Source organism: Dromiciops gliroides, chromosome 2 (genome assembly GCF_019393635.1).
Source record: "Dromiciops gliroides isolate mDroGli1 chromosome 2, mDroGli1.pri, whole genome shotgun sequence".
NCBI lineage: Eukaryota > Metazoa > Chordata > Mammalia > Microbiotheria > Microbiotheriidae > Dromiciops > Dromiciops gliroides.
This window is the reverse complement of record NC_057862.1, coordinates 636,424,470-636,441,908: the sequence shown is the minus strand read 5'-3', so window position 1 is coordinate 636,441,908 and position 17,439 is coordinate 636,424,470. Positions and strand designations below refer to the sequence as shown.

The 17,439-nt window shown below is 42.2% G+C and overlaps 1 protein-coding gene across 2 annotated transcripts in view; it reads right to left on the bottom strand.

The window, feature by feature from the left end:
• Positions 1 to 681: 681 nt before the first annotated feature.
• LOC122740002 (cocaine esterase-like) overlaps positions 682 to 17,439 on the bottom strand; it is a 30,278-nt gene continuing 13,520 nt past the window's right edge. Inside the window, exons 6-13 of one of the 2 annotated variants that reach the window (XM_043981759.1) lie at positions 15,259 to 15,363; positions 13,614 to 13,712; positions 10,568 to 10,708; positions 7,806 to 7,880; positions 6,283 to 6,430; positions 5,222 to 5,344; positions 3,668 to 3,746; positions 682 to 2,778 (exon numbers count right to left, since the gene is read on the bottom strand). In XM_043981759.1, the coding sequence (XP_043837694.1) occupies positions 2,595 to 2,778; positions 3,668 to 3,746; positions 5,222 to 5,344; positions 6,283 to 6,430; positions 7,806 to 7,880; positions 10,568 to 10,708; positions 13,614 to 13,712; positions 15,259 to 15,363 (954 nt within the window). In that variant the 3' untranslated portion in view covers positions 682 to 2,594. The remainder of the gene's footprint in view (positions 2,779 to 3,667; positions 3,747 to 5,221; positions 5,345 to 6,282; positions 6,431 to 7,805; positions 7,881 to 10,567; positions 10,709 to 13,613; positions 13,713 to 15,258; positions 15,364 to 17,439) is intronic. The other variant, XM_043981760.1, reaches the window with a different exon arrangement.

The window sequence follows — 17,439 nt, the reverse complement described above, 5'->3', positions numbered from 1 at the left end:
GCTGCCCCTGTATTGTTTTTTCTGATCATCACGTGAGTACCTGCCTTACGTAACTTCTCTGTAAAAAGGTCTTTTAGGCAAACATACATCTGGCATTTGAGCAACATGGCCAGCTAGCTCCATGACTCTGGGCAATTGCAATTAACCTCTGTATACCTCAGTTGCTTCATCTCTAAAAGGGAAATAATAATAGCCCTCCCCTCCCAGGGTTAGTGTAATGATCCAATGAGATCATTGTAAAGCACATAGGAGGATGCCTGGCACATAGTAGGTACTATATAAATGCTAGCTTTTTTTATGAACTACAATTAATAAAGATTCGTTCAAACAGGATACAAAACAGAGAATTCTTCATAGAAAACATTCTGATTCTCTTTTCCCAGAAAAATACAGTGCCCTTGTACTTGCTTAAAACCAAGATGATATTACACACACACACACACACACACACACACACACACACACACACACACACACACACACACGCACGCACAGGGCAATCAAGATAAGTGACCTGCCAGACACAGCTAGTAAGTGTCTAAGGCTGGGTTTGAACTCAGATCCTCCTGATTCCATGGCCAATTTTCTGTCCACTGCACCACCTCGCTGACCCTAGATCAGACAATCTTTAAATTCTTGTCTAGCTTTGATACTCTCTGGTACTCACAATAACTCTGGAAGGTCAGTGGTGTCATTTTTATCATTTAAACTGAGTTCACAGTGAAAAAAGACATTCCAACAGGCAAAGGGACATTTAGCTAGTGGGTGACGATTTAAGTATTTATGAGGGACACACCATCCATCAGGCACTCAAGCACTGGGAATACAAAAAGAGGTTAAAAAACTGTCTTCCTGGAGCTCACAGTCTAATGAAGGGAGATAACCTGCAAACACCTATGTAAATACAACATATCTACAAAGCAAATTGGGGATGATCAATAGCAAGAAGGCACCAGCATTAAGGGGCATCCTGCAAAGGCTTCCTACAAAAGGGGAGATTTTAGCTGAGACTTGAAGGGAGCCCAGTGGTACAAATGAGGGAGGAAGGCATTCCAATAATGGGGAATAGCCAGAGAAAATGCCCAGAGTCCAGAGATGCTGTGTCTTGTTTCAGGAACACCAAAGAGGTCGCTATGACCGGATCAAAGAGTACACAAAAGGGAGTAATTATCAACTAAGGCCTGACATTGTCAGATATGACTGGAGGATGGGTTGGAGTAGGAAGAAAACTGAGGCAAGGGAAATTAAACCACAGGCTATTTTCAAGTTCCAGATATGAGGTGACCTGGCCACTCAGCTGCACTTATTATCTATATCACCTATATACTGCCTTAATCCTCTGAACACCACATCAATTATGTCTTGTTTTCTTAATCAGAAGCCTCTTATTGGCAAAAGAGGTTTTAACAGCCCAATATTTCTTAACAAAGAATGTTTTATTCTCCCTGTATCCAGGGATGTGCTGGAGCCAATTTGTACCAGAGCTGGTTGTTAAACTTTCAGCATGAGCATTTATACCTTAGAAATTGGCATCCATTAGAAATTAGAGCTTGGGTCATTGGTTTGTAGATTTGTATATTTAATGAAGTGATGGAGAAAATGTGAATAATATAACATAAAAGTGTGTCTTGTGAGGTTTTCAGAGAGCTGATTGTTAAATATTTCCAAGAACATCCCTGCCTGTATCCTGTTAGTAAAATGTATAGTTATTGTGAAATAGCTTGTTAGCATGAGCAGTCATAGTAGAGGAAGCATTTCCTTTGATTTTGCTATTTTTTCTATATAAAAGAAATCCTCTAGGAAAAACACATTGAATTTGGGCTCAGAGATATTGTCTCTCTATGCTGCTCCTCTGCACGTAAGGCATCATGTGATTTGCTTTATTATCTTGAAGTATTGTTTTGGGGATCCTTAGTGCACCACATTATCTCCTCACAAAAATGTTGTCTGGAAAACACTCACTAATGATAATTCAGGAGAGAGATGTCTGCTATTTTCACTGGTCCCTGGAAGCAACTCAGTGTATTAACAGGAGTCTCAGATTTGAAGTCAGAGGACCTGACTAGTGTCTGCATTACCTTGGATCAGTCCTTTCCCTTCTCTGGGCCTCAATGTTTATCCTTGTTCAATGATTTCCAACATCTCTTCCAGCTCTAAATCAATCATTCAGTCAGTTAATAATCATTAACTTTTACCTACCAACCAAGTGCCCTAGAGATACAAAGGGTGAAAATGAAACCACCTCCACTATAATGCTGTGAAAAGAACTAGGGATTTTTTTCTCTAGAGACAGGGTAGACTGGCTGGTCTCATTGGATTCCCATGGTCTCAAAATTGGAAGGTTCCCTTCAAATGAGGTAAAATTTATAAAAGCGTTTTCTTAGCACAGCGCCTGGCATACAGTAAGCATGTTGTAAATGAGTTTTTCCCTTCTGAATAACAGTTAAATTCATCTCCAACAGTAGTAGTGACCGAGAGTCAGAATATTTGACTCTAAACTCCAGTAAACTTTAGCTGGGACTGGGGAACTACTCAAAGGAAATGACTGGGGGTTATTGGACTGCAACAATTGCTAAAATCGTTATGCTTAGGGATCACAACTCCACCCGGGCTTTTTCAGGCCCTGATTCCTTCATCTTCTGAGGCACAGTCTTGGTCCAGAACTCCAACTTATCCCACTTCAGTCTCTTTCCCACAGACAACTGCAAATTCAGCTGCATGTATTCTTCCTTCTGGTCATAGACAGGCCAGTGCAAAAGGTCTGCCCCATTTGGGTCTCTGGGGGGAAAAACCAAATGTTTAGAAAAGAAAGGCACCATTCATTCTATTGGCAAGTCTAGCAAGCCACCATCAGGTCAGCCTGAGAGCCAAGGAAGAGGCCCTAAAGTAGGGGTCAGCTGACAGTGGTGACAGCCACAGAGAGGACTTATTCACCCATCCCAAAGCAATTTGATTTTCATATTTCATGTTGCATCTTTCTAATGCATCTGAGGTAGGTCCCAAGAGTGAAAGGATTCACATAGGGACTGAATAGCCAAGGCAGAATTTGAACTCATCTCACTGGACTCCATATCACTAGAGCAGCTAGGTGGTGCAGTGGCTAGAGCACCAGGCCTGGCGTCAGGAAGATTTGAGTTCAAATCCACTCTCAGATCCTTACTAGCTGTGTAACCCTGGGCAAGTCACTTAACCCTGTTTGCCTCAGTTTCCTCATCTGACAAATGAGCAGACAAATGGCAAACCATTCCAGTGTCTCTGCCAAGAAAACCCCAAATGGGGTCACAAAGAGTAGGACATGATTGAAGTGACTGAACATTGGATTTCAAATCCAAGCCTCTTGCCACTACATCCTGTTTTGATGTTTCTCAAGGGGGAAAAGAGGTCCCTGAGACTCCAGGGGAATGGAGGAGGTCAAGAAATTTGCTAATCTTTCTTGTGTTCCTTTCAAGATGCCCATGTGGAGGGTGTCAACCAGGGCAATGCCTCTCCCAGACTTGAAGAACTTGAGGAAAAGGTAAGATTGCTCAGCAGACCTTGCCTTTAGCTCTATTTTACTGAAGCAATTTCAATTAAGTAACTTCTTTGTCACTGGGGAACCTTTATGTCACTAGGAACAAGCACAGTCCTACAGGGAAACTGTCTGGAAACCAAGGGACAACATTCTCACCCATGGCGGGCAAAGTTTGCCCAGTAACTCATTATCCTATGGCTCAGGAGCTTTTCATCTTCTGTTTCCTCCCATAAGACTAGGAAGAGAAAACGAAAAGATAAGGTCAAAATGCAGATGGGAAAGCAAGGGAAGGGAAAGGAAGAGAAGAGAAGGGAAAAGAAGGGAAGGGAAGGGAAGGGAAGGGAAGGGAAGGGAAGGGAAGGGAAGGGAAGGGAAGGGAAGGGAAGGGAAGGGAAGGGAAGGGAAGGGAAGGGAAGGGAAGGGAAGGGAAGGGAAGGGAAGGGAAGGGAAGGGAAGGGAAGGGAAGGGAAGGGAAGGGAAGGGAAGGGAAGAGGAATGGGAGAAGGGAAGAGGGAAGAGAAGGGGGAAGGGAAGGGGAGGCTTCTATAACATTGGGCAGATCCTCAGTGGAGGATTTATGGAGGCACAAGGACAAGAATCACACAGGATGAGAAGGTCTGACAGCTCAGGGTCTATACCAGAGGAGAAGATGAGGGCAGTGTTGAGGTCACAGGTCCATTGACATATGGAAATGTATTTTCTGCATTCCTGCCTCATCTTCCCTTCTGGGGAGTAAACCCCAGGAAGTCAGACAATGTGTCTTATTTATCTTTGTGTTCCCCAGAGTTGAACAGAGGGCTCTGCATGTAGGCTGTACTTAATCATGGAAACTGCATTAAACTGAACAGCTGGTCCAATTCTCCTGATTGAATTCACCTGAACAAGCAGATGATTTAGGGGACTTCCATGCTGATACCTTCATCACTCAGTCAACCAGGTAACTATGAGTTGCCTCCTCTATCCCTGGCACTGGGCTAAGTGTTGGAGATGCAAATAGAAAGAATAAAAAATAAAAACCAAACAACTCTTCTCAGGGAGCTGGGGTTCTATTCAGTGCTTCCTAAGGGAAGGTGGTGGGGCAGAAAGAAGACTGGATTTGGGGTTAGACCTGCTAACTCTGTGTTGTTAGATAATCTCTCTGAGCTTCAGTTTTCTCTTGTACATAACAGTGATGACAACCATCTCTCCCTTGCCCACACTCCCACTCTCGCAGGGTATTTGGGAAACTCAAAGGGCAGCTAAGTGGATTGAGGTCAGAACATGGAGCTGGGAAGACATGAGTTCAGCTCCTGGCTCAGACATTTGACTAATTCTGTGACTCTTGCAGAGCTAGTCAAGGGTCTGAGTCAGGATCTGAGCTCATGCCTTCCTCAGCCTCAGTTTCTTCATCTGTAAACTGGGCATGAGAACAGTACCTATTTCACAGGGATTTTGTGAGGCTGTCACAAGAGAGTGACACATATGAAGCTCTTTGTGAACCTTCAAGCAGTATATGAATGCTAGCTACTTCTAGCACTTATTGTTATCATTATTAAATGAGATGATGTATGGGAAGGTGCCTTGTGGATAGGTAAAGCACAATTATCTGTTTTGACATCAGAGAGAGTAGGTAGATGATGGAGATGGCAGGTTGCTGCCCCAGGGATTGTGCCACCCCTGATCCCCCACCCAAGCCACTACTTCCCTCCCCATCCAGTCTCCACTGCTTACAAGGAGCTCCAAAGACAAAAGGCAGCTCATCAGCATGGTCTGCTTTCACAAAATCTGGTTTGACATCCTTAAGTATGCTTGGACGGTGCTGAAATTCATAAAAGTAGACTGGAGAGCTGGGACCTAGGCGAGCATGAGAAATGCCCACAGTTACTGACACGTTGAACACAGGACAGGGCCACATGCCATTGGTCCCCGACCAGATTCCCTCCTTTGGGGTGGGAGAGGAGTGATGGTAGTTGACCATTGACTGGCAAGCTCCTAAGGGGGGGGGGGCCTTAACAAATAGTGTCCCAGAGTGAGGCTGGGGTCTGGTGTAATAGGACCTGAATTGCAATCCTGACCCTGCTGCTGACCGACTATGAGACCTTGGGGAAATCCCTTTACTTATCTAAGGGTGTTTTTCAACTATATGATGAATAAATTAAAAAATTAACTTATCCTGGGGCTGCTAGGTGGTGTAGTGGATAGAGCACTGGTCCTGGAGTCAGGAATACCTGAGTTCAAATCCGGCCTCAGATACTTAACACTTACTAGCTGTGTGACCCTGGGAAAGTCATTTAACCCCAATTGCCTCACTAAAAAAAAAATTAACTTATCCTAATCTGTAAATTTTATGAAAAATTATATCTGGGCTGTAAGTTTCTTTGTGGTCGCCATTCAAATGTAAAAATATTTTAGCTAACTGGGCCTAATCTGTGGACTTTTGACTGCCTGCCTATCTGACTGCTATTAATTGCCTAAGTGTTAAGTGACTTGCCCAGGGTCACACAGCTAGTAAGTATCAAGGGTCTGAGGCCGGATTTGAACTCAGGTCCTCCTGAATCCAAGGCCAGTGCCTTATCCACTGGGGTACTGAACTGAGTTCACCCTGGCTGTAGTTAGGTAAGGGTAGGAAGGAAGAAGAAGGATGGTGAATGAGGGGAGTTTAACCAATCTTGAGGCTATGATAGCAAAGCCAGAAGGAAGAGTCGGCTTCTGAGAGTGGGCAACATACACACACCAACCCACAGACAAGACATTCTTACATAGATTCTGAAAAGGGTCAATTCCATACTCACTGTGTTGATACTTGGCTACTTTGAGGGCAGGAATAACAAAGATCAAATCCCCCATCATTTCCTGGTATTGAGCTCGAAGTTCTCTAGGGTCCTCAATATCTTTTAAATACTCTTCCATCATCAAATGCTGAAGTTCAGAAGGAATACCCTACAAGAGGCCCAGGGGGAGATGGAGCAACAGAAAAATGAGCTTACCTGGCAGTGGGTTTTTTGGGGATACTTGTTGGTTGATTGTAAGGATTAAGCAAGAGAGCTAGGTGGCCCAGTGAATAAAACTCTGGACTTAGAGTCAGTAGGGCCTGTGTTCAAATCAGAACTCTGACATGAATTAGCTATGTGACACTGGGCAAGTCCCTTAACCTTGTCTGCCTCAGTTTCTCATCCATAAAATCAGCTGGGAAAGGAGATAGCAAACCACTCCAGTGTCTTTGCCAAGAAAACCCAATCAAAAGGGGTCCCAAAGAGTTAGACATGAGTCATCGACTAAATAACAAGGAATAAGTCCACATAAGTTTGCCTGCCAATCATAGGTCCTGGGTCACACCTCCCCACCAGGAGTTAAATTTGTCAGGAAGATAATAGACAACTCCTTGTGGGGGGTGGTGTAGAAGGGATGTGAGGCTCAAGGAAAGAATAGAATTAGATGGGGTCTCTAAGGTCCCTTCCAACTCTGGGACTATGAAAGAAAAAAGCTAGAGGGGCAGCTAGGTGGCACAGTGGATAGAGCACTGACTCTGAAGTAAGGAGGACCTGAGTTCAAATCTGGCCTCAGACACTTGACACTTACTAGCTGTGTGACCCTGGGCAAGTCACTTAACCCTCATTCTGTGGGCGGGGGGCCCTCGGGGACGCGGAGGGGGGAAAGAAGAAATTCAAAAGATCTTCTAGGAAGGATCACTTCTAGACTATTTTCTTTTTTTCTTCTTCTTATAGAATATTTTCAATAGCTTCCTAATTGCTCCCTGTGCCTCACATCTCTCCCCACTCCAATCTATTCTCTACTCATTTACCAAAATGATTTTCCAAGTGCAGAACTGACCATTTTATTCCCCTGCCACAGCTAGATAAATTCTCGTTGATCCCCATTACGTTTAGGATTAAATATAAACTCTTCTGTTTGGTATTTATAGCCTTTAACACACTGGCCCCAACCAATCTTATTATACATTATTACCCTCCTCACACTCTGTGGTCCAGTTATGCCATCCTTCTGACTCCTCGTACTCCACATTCTATCTCTCATCTCCATGCCTTTGCATTGGCAAGAGTCAGATCAAACAGCATCTTCTATAGAACACCTTTCTTGGTTCCCCCCTCCTCCAGTTGCTAATGTCTTACCCCTCCCCCAAGATTTGCTTTGTGTATGTTTGCCATATGTCTCTGTATGTGCAAGTCTTCTACCTCATAGAATGTAAGTTCCTTGAGGGCAGGGACTATTTAGTGTTGTCCCTGTGCCCAGCCCCGTGCCTGCTACCTAGTAGGTGCTTATATATAAAAAAAAGTTTGATTAACTGGTATCTTACCCACAGTGGATTCTGCAGTAATGATTGGATACTTCCTTTATTCATGGTTTCCTTAAATCCAGCAATGCCCATTTCCTGTGCAGAGAAAAATGGTGCACTGTGAACAGTTTTTACAACTTAAGAAATTTATGTATTTTTTAAACAAATCTAATCCAAGGAAGTCATTTTACCCTTTAAAGGGGAGTCAGTGCCATGGATTTGTTTAGTCATTACTGGATAATTCCTAATTAATACACACTGAAAAACTCTCAAGATATTTTGCAAAATGGCCAGCAAAATGGCGGGTAATGACAATTACACAAGAAACAGGAGTTATAGTTTGTTCTTAATGACCAGTGGCCTTGGACAATGAGCACTGCTTACTACAGAACCCATAAAGCTAGAAATGATGCCAGTCGAATTCTATTTTTCTGAATAGTGTAAACAGAGTGATTTTACATACATATGCTCTTAAGGAGGCAGCTTACAAATGGTAGTAAATATCAGGTCATATTTCAAATTAGTATAAACCCTGTGGCCTTGAAATATGATGAAATGAAGTTCATAAGAAAGAAAACTGCTCTGACATCAGGGGGCCCAGGTTTTAGTCCCAGCTGTGTTGATTTTAGTTAAATCACTTCCTTTCTGGGAGTTCTCTATGTTATAAAATAGGGATAAAGATCTTACTGGTGGGGCAGCTAGGTGTTGCAGTAGATAAAGCACAGACCCTGGATTCAGGAGGACCTGAGTTCAAAGCCAGCCTGAGACACTTGACACTTGACACTTACTAGCTGTGTGACCCTGGGCAAATCATTTAACCCTCATTGCCCCCCCCAATTTTTTTTAATATATATAGAAATATAATTTTTTGAGCACGTAGATAACTGGATTTCAATATAATTGGCTTTATATCCTATTTATTTTATTTTATATATGTAAAAACATTATTCAGGAAGGGGTTTGTAAGTTTCCCTGGACAGTCAAAGGGATCCATGATGCATACTCACAAAAATAGAAATGCAAATTATTATGATTATTATGATTATTAAGATCTTTATATATATGTATATATATATGTGTGTGTGTGTGTGTATGTGTATAAAGATCTTACTGGCACCTATGTTACAGCAGGTGCTGTGAAGGTACATTTTGTATAAAAGTGCTGTGTCAATATTGGCTAGTATTAATTAATCACTGTTCATTTAAAATAAAGAGACTAGGTGCTGCTAGGTGGCACCATAGTGAATACAGCACAGTACCCAGGGTCAGAAAGACTTGAATTCAAATCTAGCCTCAGATACTTACAAGCTGTGTGATCCAGGGCAAGTCACTTAATTCTGCTTCCCACAAAAATTTAAAAATAAATAAATAAAGAGACCCGTGGAGGATATTTTAACCAAAGGTGAACTAGAACTGGCTTTGGTGTCTCTTCCTATACTTTCAAGCAGATTTGTACATGAAATGAATCATCCATAGAGAAAATAATAAAAGGTTGAAGTTTCTTCTGATTCTTCCAGGGAAGCCTGCTCAGGATAATAGTGATTTTTAAAAAGGCAAATTTTCAGATGACACAAAGTAAGATGGGGGGGGTTACCTAACAAATTGGATCATGGAATCAAGATCCCCCCCAAAAAAAGAACTTGACAGGCCAGAATATTAGACCACAGCCACAAAGATCAAATTTGATGGGTACAAAGTCTTACACTTGGAATTTTTTACAATTGACTTTACAAGTTCAAGATGAGGGAGGCATGGTTACACAGCAATTTATTTGAAAAAGATTTGGGGATTTTGGTGAACCACAAGCTCACAAGGAGTGACCAGGGTAATATGGCAACCAAAAAAGCAACATTATGGTGAGCTGTGTTAAGAAGGCACAGTTTTAAAGAATAAGGAGGTGATAGTCCCTTTGTACTCTACCTCTGGGGAGACTACAGTTATCCCTTCCACATCACAACTTTCCCCATTGTGGTATTGATATATTGTGGGTTGGGATAAGAAATTAAATGGGAATTTGGGAGGTGATTTTTGCATAAGCCACAGATGACATGCAAAGGCCAGCAGACAACAGAAAAAAAGTTTAAAAACCCAGAAATGCATAAAATATCTATATAGTATTGTATATCAACATATTCTGTCTCTTAGTTCCACAATAATTCAGTCTTCTTCTCTGACATGAAGGGAAGACCAAAACATTTTACATGGATGTTCTGGATCATGGGGGTGCTGTACCCCTCACCACTAAGATGTGGAAGGGATCACTGTGTATCTGGAATCTTCTGTTCAGTTTTGGGCACTGCATTTGAGGCAGAAATTAGAGAAGCTGGAGAAGGGACTCATGTTCTTTCCATATAAGGATGAGTTCAAAGAACTTGATAGCTGGTCAAATGGCAGGGGAGATATGATCCTTGACTTTAATAGTTGTTTGAGTATCACTTGGAGCAGGCATTCAACTTGGGCCATTTGCTCTAAGGCAGAACAAGGAACAACAGGTGGAAGTGTAAAAAGAAGTCCATTTGGACCTGCTGGAATGACACCATGCCCAGCAGCTGGAGCTGTCTCAAAGTGGAATGCGCTGCCTCAGGGTCCTTGGAAGTCTTTCAGCAGAGGCTGGATATCCATTTGTCCAGTGAGTTATAGAAGGGATTCTCCTTCAACTCTGGGCTAGACCTCATGGCCTCCAAGGACCTGTGCAGCTCTGAAAGTCTGTGATTCCTTGGAAAAGCATAAACTTTGCAGGTCATAAAGAAGATGGCACAAAGTAGAAAATCCTAGAATCTTACCGCAGGAATAAGCCAACCATACTCATGGTTGTTGACACCAATGATGGAAGGGACTTGGTGGAACTCTCCCATAGCCAGCAACTCTTCAGGGTGTTTGGGCAGGAACTGTCCATCAACTACTCCAGGGATTATTGGGAAATGCTAAAGAAAGAAGCAGGAAAATAAAGAAAAGGTAAATTTATCTCCACAATCTCCTTCCCACTATCCTTTTCTCAACATTCTCATTGTTCTCATTGTTACCATCCTATTTTAGACACTCTTTATCACTTACCTGCACTCTTTTTTTTTTGGAGGCAGTTGGAGTTAAGTGATATGCCCAGGGTCACAGAGGTAATAAGTATCTGAGGTGAGATTTGAACTCATGTCCTCCTCACTCCAAGTCTATTGCTTTATCCACGGAGCCACCTCCTTAGAGGTTTACGTATCTATAAAATGGGAATAATGATGCCTGTACTCCTTTCCCTCATAGATTGTTAAGAGAAAGACACTTTGCAAACTAGTATGATAACAAGAAGGAGAACTTTACGGACATGAGACAGTCTGAGCAAAGGCATGAAGGTAAGAGATTACAGGGAACATTTAGAAGACTGAGGAGAGACTAGTTTGGCTATAGCATAGGATGCATGCAGAGAAGTAATAAGGAATAAGGCAAGAAAGGCAGGGAGGCACCAAATTGTTCAGTACTGGGAATGCTAGGCTTGAATTGGATTGAATGTTAGGGATCCTGGGGGCAGCTAGGTGGCACAGTGGATAAATCCCTGGCCTTGGATTCAGGAGGAACTGAGTTCAAATGTGATCTTAAACACCTGACACTTAACTAGCTGTATGACCCTGGGCAAGTCACATAACCCTCAGTGACCCGCAAAACAAAAGAAAGTCAGGAATCCTTTCTTCTCCCATCTCCTTGGCATCTGCTGTGGACACAATGAAACTAGACCTCACAGGTCCTTGTTGCTTTGGCAAAGGATATCCATGAGATTGTAGATTTAGAGCTGGAAAGTACTTTAGAAGACCATCTGGTCCCACCCCCTCATTTTCTAGATGAGGAAACTGTTGTCAAATCAGGTTCCAAAACATAATCGTTTTCAAAATGAAGGAAGAAGAGTCGACATCGCATAATGGAGAGAGTCATTAGATGTAGGAGCAGCTAGAGGACACAGTAGATCAGCAGGCCTAGACACAGAAAGACTCCTCTTCCTGAGTTCAAATGCAATCTTAGACACTTACTAGCTGTGTTACCCTGGGCAAGTCACTTAACCCTGTCAGCCTCAGTTACCTCATCTGTAACATGAACTGGAGAAGGAAATGGCAAACCACAACAGTATGTCTGCCAAGAAATCCTCTAATGTGATCACAAAGAATCAGACACAACTAAAACAATGAGAGAAAAGGGTCTGCTTTTAACACTTAATCTGGCTTTATACACTTATTACTAAGTGGCTACAGGAAAAGATGTTTAGTTCTTTGAGGAAGCAACATGAGGTGGTAAATAAAGACCTGGGGTCAGGTATCAGTCTTGATACTTGTTTTTTATTTGTTTTGTTGTGGGACAATGAGGGTTAAGTGACTTGCCCAGAGTCACACAGCTACTAAGTGTCAAGTATCTGAGGCCAGATTTGAACTCAGGTCCTTCTGAATCCAAGGCCAGTGCTTTTTCCACTATGCCACCTAGCTGCCCCTAGTCTTGATACTTGTAAGCTGTGTGGTATTTAGCAAAGTCACTTAACCCCTCTGGAAGTCATTTTCCTTCTTTGTAAAATATCCAGTCAAAACATCAATCAATAAGATGTCCTAGGTTCTGGGGATACAAATAAAAAAGCAAATAGTCCCTTCCCACCAGTTGCTTTCTTTCAATGTTTCTAGTTCCCAAGTCTGTAATTTGGTAATTACATCATATCTGCCCTACCAATGGCACATGGTTATTGCAAAATCATTGAAATCAGATCATATGTATTTTTTATGAAAGCAATATTTAGACTGCACTCCTGACCCGAAGGCAAAGAGAGAGCCTTCCCACAACCATGGTATCATCTCTTCTATAGATCCAGAAGCTATTAGATCTGGAAGGGGTCAAAGAACAGAATATTGGTTCTAGAAAGGACCACTAAGATCATCATCATAGCTAAATAACACTAATATAAGGGGCAGCCAGGTGGTGCAGTGGTTAGAGCACCAGCCCTGGAGTCAGGAGTACCTGAGTTCAAATCTGGCCTCAGACACTTGACACTTACTAGCTGTGTGACCCTGGGCAAGTCACTTAACCCCAATTGCCTCACCAAAAACATTTTTAAAAATTAAATAACACTTATATAGCACTTCCTTTGTGCCTGATATTATGCTAAGCACTTTATAATTATTGTCTCAGTTGACTCTCACAAGAACCTTGGGTGGTATAATCCCCATTTTACAGATGAGGACACTGAGGCAAACAGCAGTTAAGTGACAGCTAGTGTCTGAGACTGGATTTGAACTCAGGTCAATTTTCCCAACTCTGGTCTCAGCATTCTATCCATTGCACAACCTAAATGCATCCTCCATACCTTAGCTTATAGAATGTTATAACAGAATGTTATGGCTGGAGGAAGAAAATCATCTTCTAGAGTAGAATATCAGCAGTGGAAGGAAACTTGGAACAAAAAACCTGAAAAGTTTAGAACACAGAATGTTGAACGGATTCTTAGGACAGTGTTTGTCCAGAGTAGAAACACACACACACACACACACACACACACACACCAACACACATGCTTAGAGTGCAAAATGTTGGGGATGGAAGAGACCCAAGAGAGCAGAAAATTAGAACTAGAAGGAACCTTCAGGTGTAGAAACCTGGTGCTGGAAATACCACTGAAGATTATCTAGTCTGAGACCTTTGTATTAGTAGGAGGACACTGAGGCAAAGAGAGTGACATTCCCACGATCTTTACCTCAATTCCCACCAATGGAAGGTGTGAAGAAAGGGCATCAAGGTTAGGTTCCAGCCCTGCCCTAAGCTGATTTGGCAGAGCTAGTTGGTACTGTAACCCTTCCTCCTCAGCTTACAAACCTTGCCAATGGCCAGGATCTCCTCTTCAGTTTTGGTCCTGAGGCATTGAACCATGGAAGCAGAACTATGTCTCTCACAAGCAGACAGATTGGCAACAACCTGCAAAGAGGTACCCACAAAGAGTTAATATTCTCACAGAGCACCCCCTGGCCTGGAGCACAACAGAGATCCTATGATACTCATCAGGAACCCAACAAAGGATCATTTCTATAGGTGATGATACAGTCATGGCAAAAAGGAGACCAAGTTGGAATGGGTCTGGCTGCCTAAGGGGCTAAGTCCCCCAATCATGAGCCTACTATATACAGGGCTCAGTACCAGGCAGTGGGGGAAGGCATAGGCAGGGGCAGGTTATAAAGACATAATCCCTGCTCCTGAGGAGTTTACTCAGGGAGAAGAGACCTAAATGTCTATGAAGCACACACAATGGAGTATGGGGTGTGATGAAAGAGCCCTTACTCTGGCTTCAAAGATCCCTCAGTTCTGGCCTCAGCTCAGTCACCAATTCATTGTGTCACTTGGAAAAGGCACAGAATGACAGAACTATAGAGGAAGAAGGGACCTCACACCATCATTGCATCTAACCTGTACCTGGGAACCCTCAAAGAACTCCTCCTCCTGTTCTGGGGGTATTGGAAAATAGATTTTGGAGCTAGAAGGAACATTAAAAACCATCTAATTGGGGCAGCTAGGTGGTGTAGTGGATAAAGCATTGGTCCTGGATTCAGGAGGACCTGAGTTCAAATCTGGCCTCAGACGCTTGACACTTACTAGCTGTGTGACCCTGGGCAAGTCGCTTAACCTTCATTGCCCTGCAAAAACAAAAAACAAAAAAAAACCCCTACTCTAACCCAATTTTTTAAAAAAATTAAATTAAATTTCTTATTTTTGTGGGGCAATTAGGTTAAGTGACTTGCCCAGGGTCACATAGCTAGAGTCAAGTGTCTGAGGCTGGATTTGAACTCAGGTCCTCCTGACTCCAGGACAGGTGCTCTATCCACTGTGACACCTAGCTGCCCTCTTCTAACACATTTTTACAGAGGAAGAAACTGAGGCACCAAGAAGGGAAATGACATCTAAAAATCACAGGCATATTAAGAATCAGAACCAGGAACTGAATCCAGGGCATCTAATTCCACTACACAATCACTGCCCCCCTCTCTGTGCTTCAGTTTCCTCCTCTGTAAAATGAGGGGGTTGGACTAAAATGATCTCTAAGGTAAGCTTCAGCTTGAACATTCAGTGGCATTCCAGTATGTGTGCCTTCTCCTAGCCCAGGAGAGGCAGAAGGCCAATGAGACTGGGCCATGGGCATCCAAGACCAATAAGGTTAAAGAATATTATTGTCGTTGTTGTTGTTTGTCCTTTGTTCTCAAAGAGGACCATGACATTAGGTGATGTCATGACTTGCACTAAATTGGATTTAAGTGAAGGAGGCCTGTGGAACCATCTGGGTCCAGTACCATGACAATTGGAGATGGCCCCAGATGTTTAAGACAATTGGGGTTATGTGACTTGCCCAGGGTCATACAGTTAGTAGGTGTATGACATGAAATTTTAACTCAGGTCCTCCTGACTTCAGGGCCAGTGCTCCACTTAGCTGCCCCATGGAGCAATTGCAGAGATCAAAGAACAAGGAACTTACATTTGCAACAATTTCTGAGCTGGAAGAAATCAGGCCTGGGAGGAGGGCCACACCGCTCTCCATGATCACCCTGTGGAACAAGCCTTTGGACATGGGAGACAGAACCTGAGGAAGCAAACCACAGTGGGGGTTCGGTGAGAGAGGGAAGCAGTTATGGGGAAGCCCACATACTCCTGGCTCAGTAGAGAGACAGGAGCCTGTGAGTCTGAAAGCCAGGACTCTTATTTACCCATAACCTACCCATGAAGGACAGTCACAAACATCACCCTCTCTCTGGGACACTGGCCTTTGGGCCCTTTGGCACAATGAAAGACAGTTAGATAACTAACAACGGCTATGTAGCCTTGGCCAAGGTCTAGGCCTCTCTGGGTGGTTAGGTAACATAGTATGATAAGATGTCTGTTCTCTATTGTAACCCAGCAATACTGTTCCTATGCCCTACATCCTCATAAGGTCACATGGTTTACTGATTATTGGTTTCTGCTTGTTTATTGATTATGAGAAAGCCCAAGGTTCTTGTTAGGATCAAATGACTTCAAATCCAACAGTTTTCCATGGGGATTTCCCACTTTCCATCAGCTATTATTTTTAGCATTTTATTTTTCCCTAATTACATGTAAAAACATTTTAACATCCATTTTTAAAACTTTTTGTTCCGAATTCTCTCCCTTCCTCCCTCCACAACCCCAAGAAGACAAGAAATTCCATATAACTCATACTTGTGTATTCATGCAAAACATTTCCATATTAATTATTTTGTGAAAGAAAGCATACCCAAAAAACCCTCAAGAAAAATAAAGTAAAAAAAAATATGCATCAGTCTGTATTCAGACATCAACAGATCTTTCTCCAGAAATGGATAGCATTTTTCATCATAAGACCTTCAGAGTTGTGCTGCATCATTGTATTGCTGAGAATAGCTAAGTCATTCACAGCTGATCATCTCACAATATAGCTATTACTTCATACACAGTACATTTGACTTTGTATCGGCTCATGTAAGTCTTTCCAGGTTTTTCTGAGAGCATCCTGCTCATCATTTCTTATTGTACAATATTATTCCCTCAAAATCATGTACCACATTTGGTCAGCCATTCCCCAATTGATGGGCATTCCCTCAATTTCTAATTCTTTGCCACTAGAAAAGAGCTGCCATAAATATTTTTGTAAATAAAGGTCCTCTTCCTTTTTGTTTTTTATCTTATTTTGGATAGAGACCTCAGACTGGAATTCTAGGACAGAGTATGACATGGTTTCATAACCCTTTGGCCATAGTTCCAAATTACTCTACAGAATGGTTGAATCAGTTTGCCACTACATCAATGTGTATTAATGTCTCATTTCCCAATATCCCCAACAATATTTGTTATTTTCCTCTGATGTCCTATTTTCCAATTCAATAGGTATGAGGTAGTATGTCAGAGTTGTTTTGATTTGCATCTTCCTTATGAATAATGAGTTACAGCATTTTTTCATATGATTATAGATCGCTTTGATTATTTCATCTGAAAACTTTTCATATCTTCTGATCATTTCTCAATTGGGGGGATGGCTCATTTTTTATATAAATATGACTCAGTTCTCTATATGTTTGAGAAATGAGGTCTTTATGAGAGAAACTTACTTCAAAGTTTTTTCCAGTTACTATTGCTAACTGCATTTCCCTCCATCTTATTCCCTTCCCATGCTGTTTATTCTATTTTCTATCTCCTTTCATCCTGTCCCTTCTCAAAAGTGTTTTGCTTCTGACTACCCCCTCCCCTAATCATCCCTATCTTATATCACCTCCCCATCCCCTCCGCCTCCTACCTTCCTGCAGGACAAGATAGATTTCTATACCCAATTGAGTGTGTATGTTATTTCCTCTTTGAGCCAATTCCAATGTACCTCCCCTATCTTTCTCTCCACTGTAAAAGCTTTTTCTTGCTTCTTCTTTGTGAGATAATTTACCCCATTCCATCTCTCACTTTCTCTCAGTTCATTCTTCTCTCACCCCTTAATTTTATCTTTTTAAAAATATTATCCCTTCATATTCAACTCACACCTGTGCCCTCTGTGTATATATACACCATCCAACTGCTGTAATAGTAAGAAAGTTCTTAAGAGTTACAAGTATCATCTTCCAATGTAGGAATAGAAACAGTTTAACCTTTTAAAATCCCTCATGATTTCCTTTTCCTG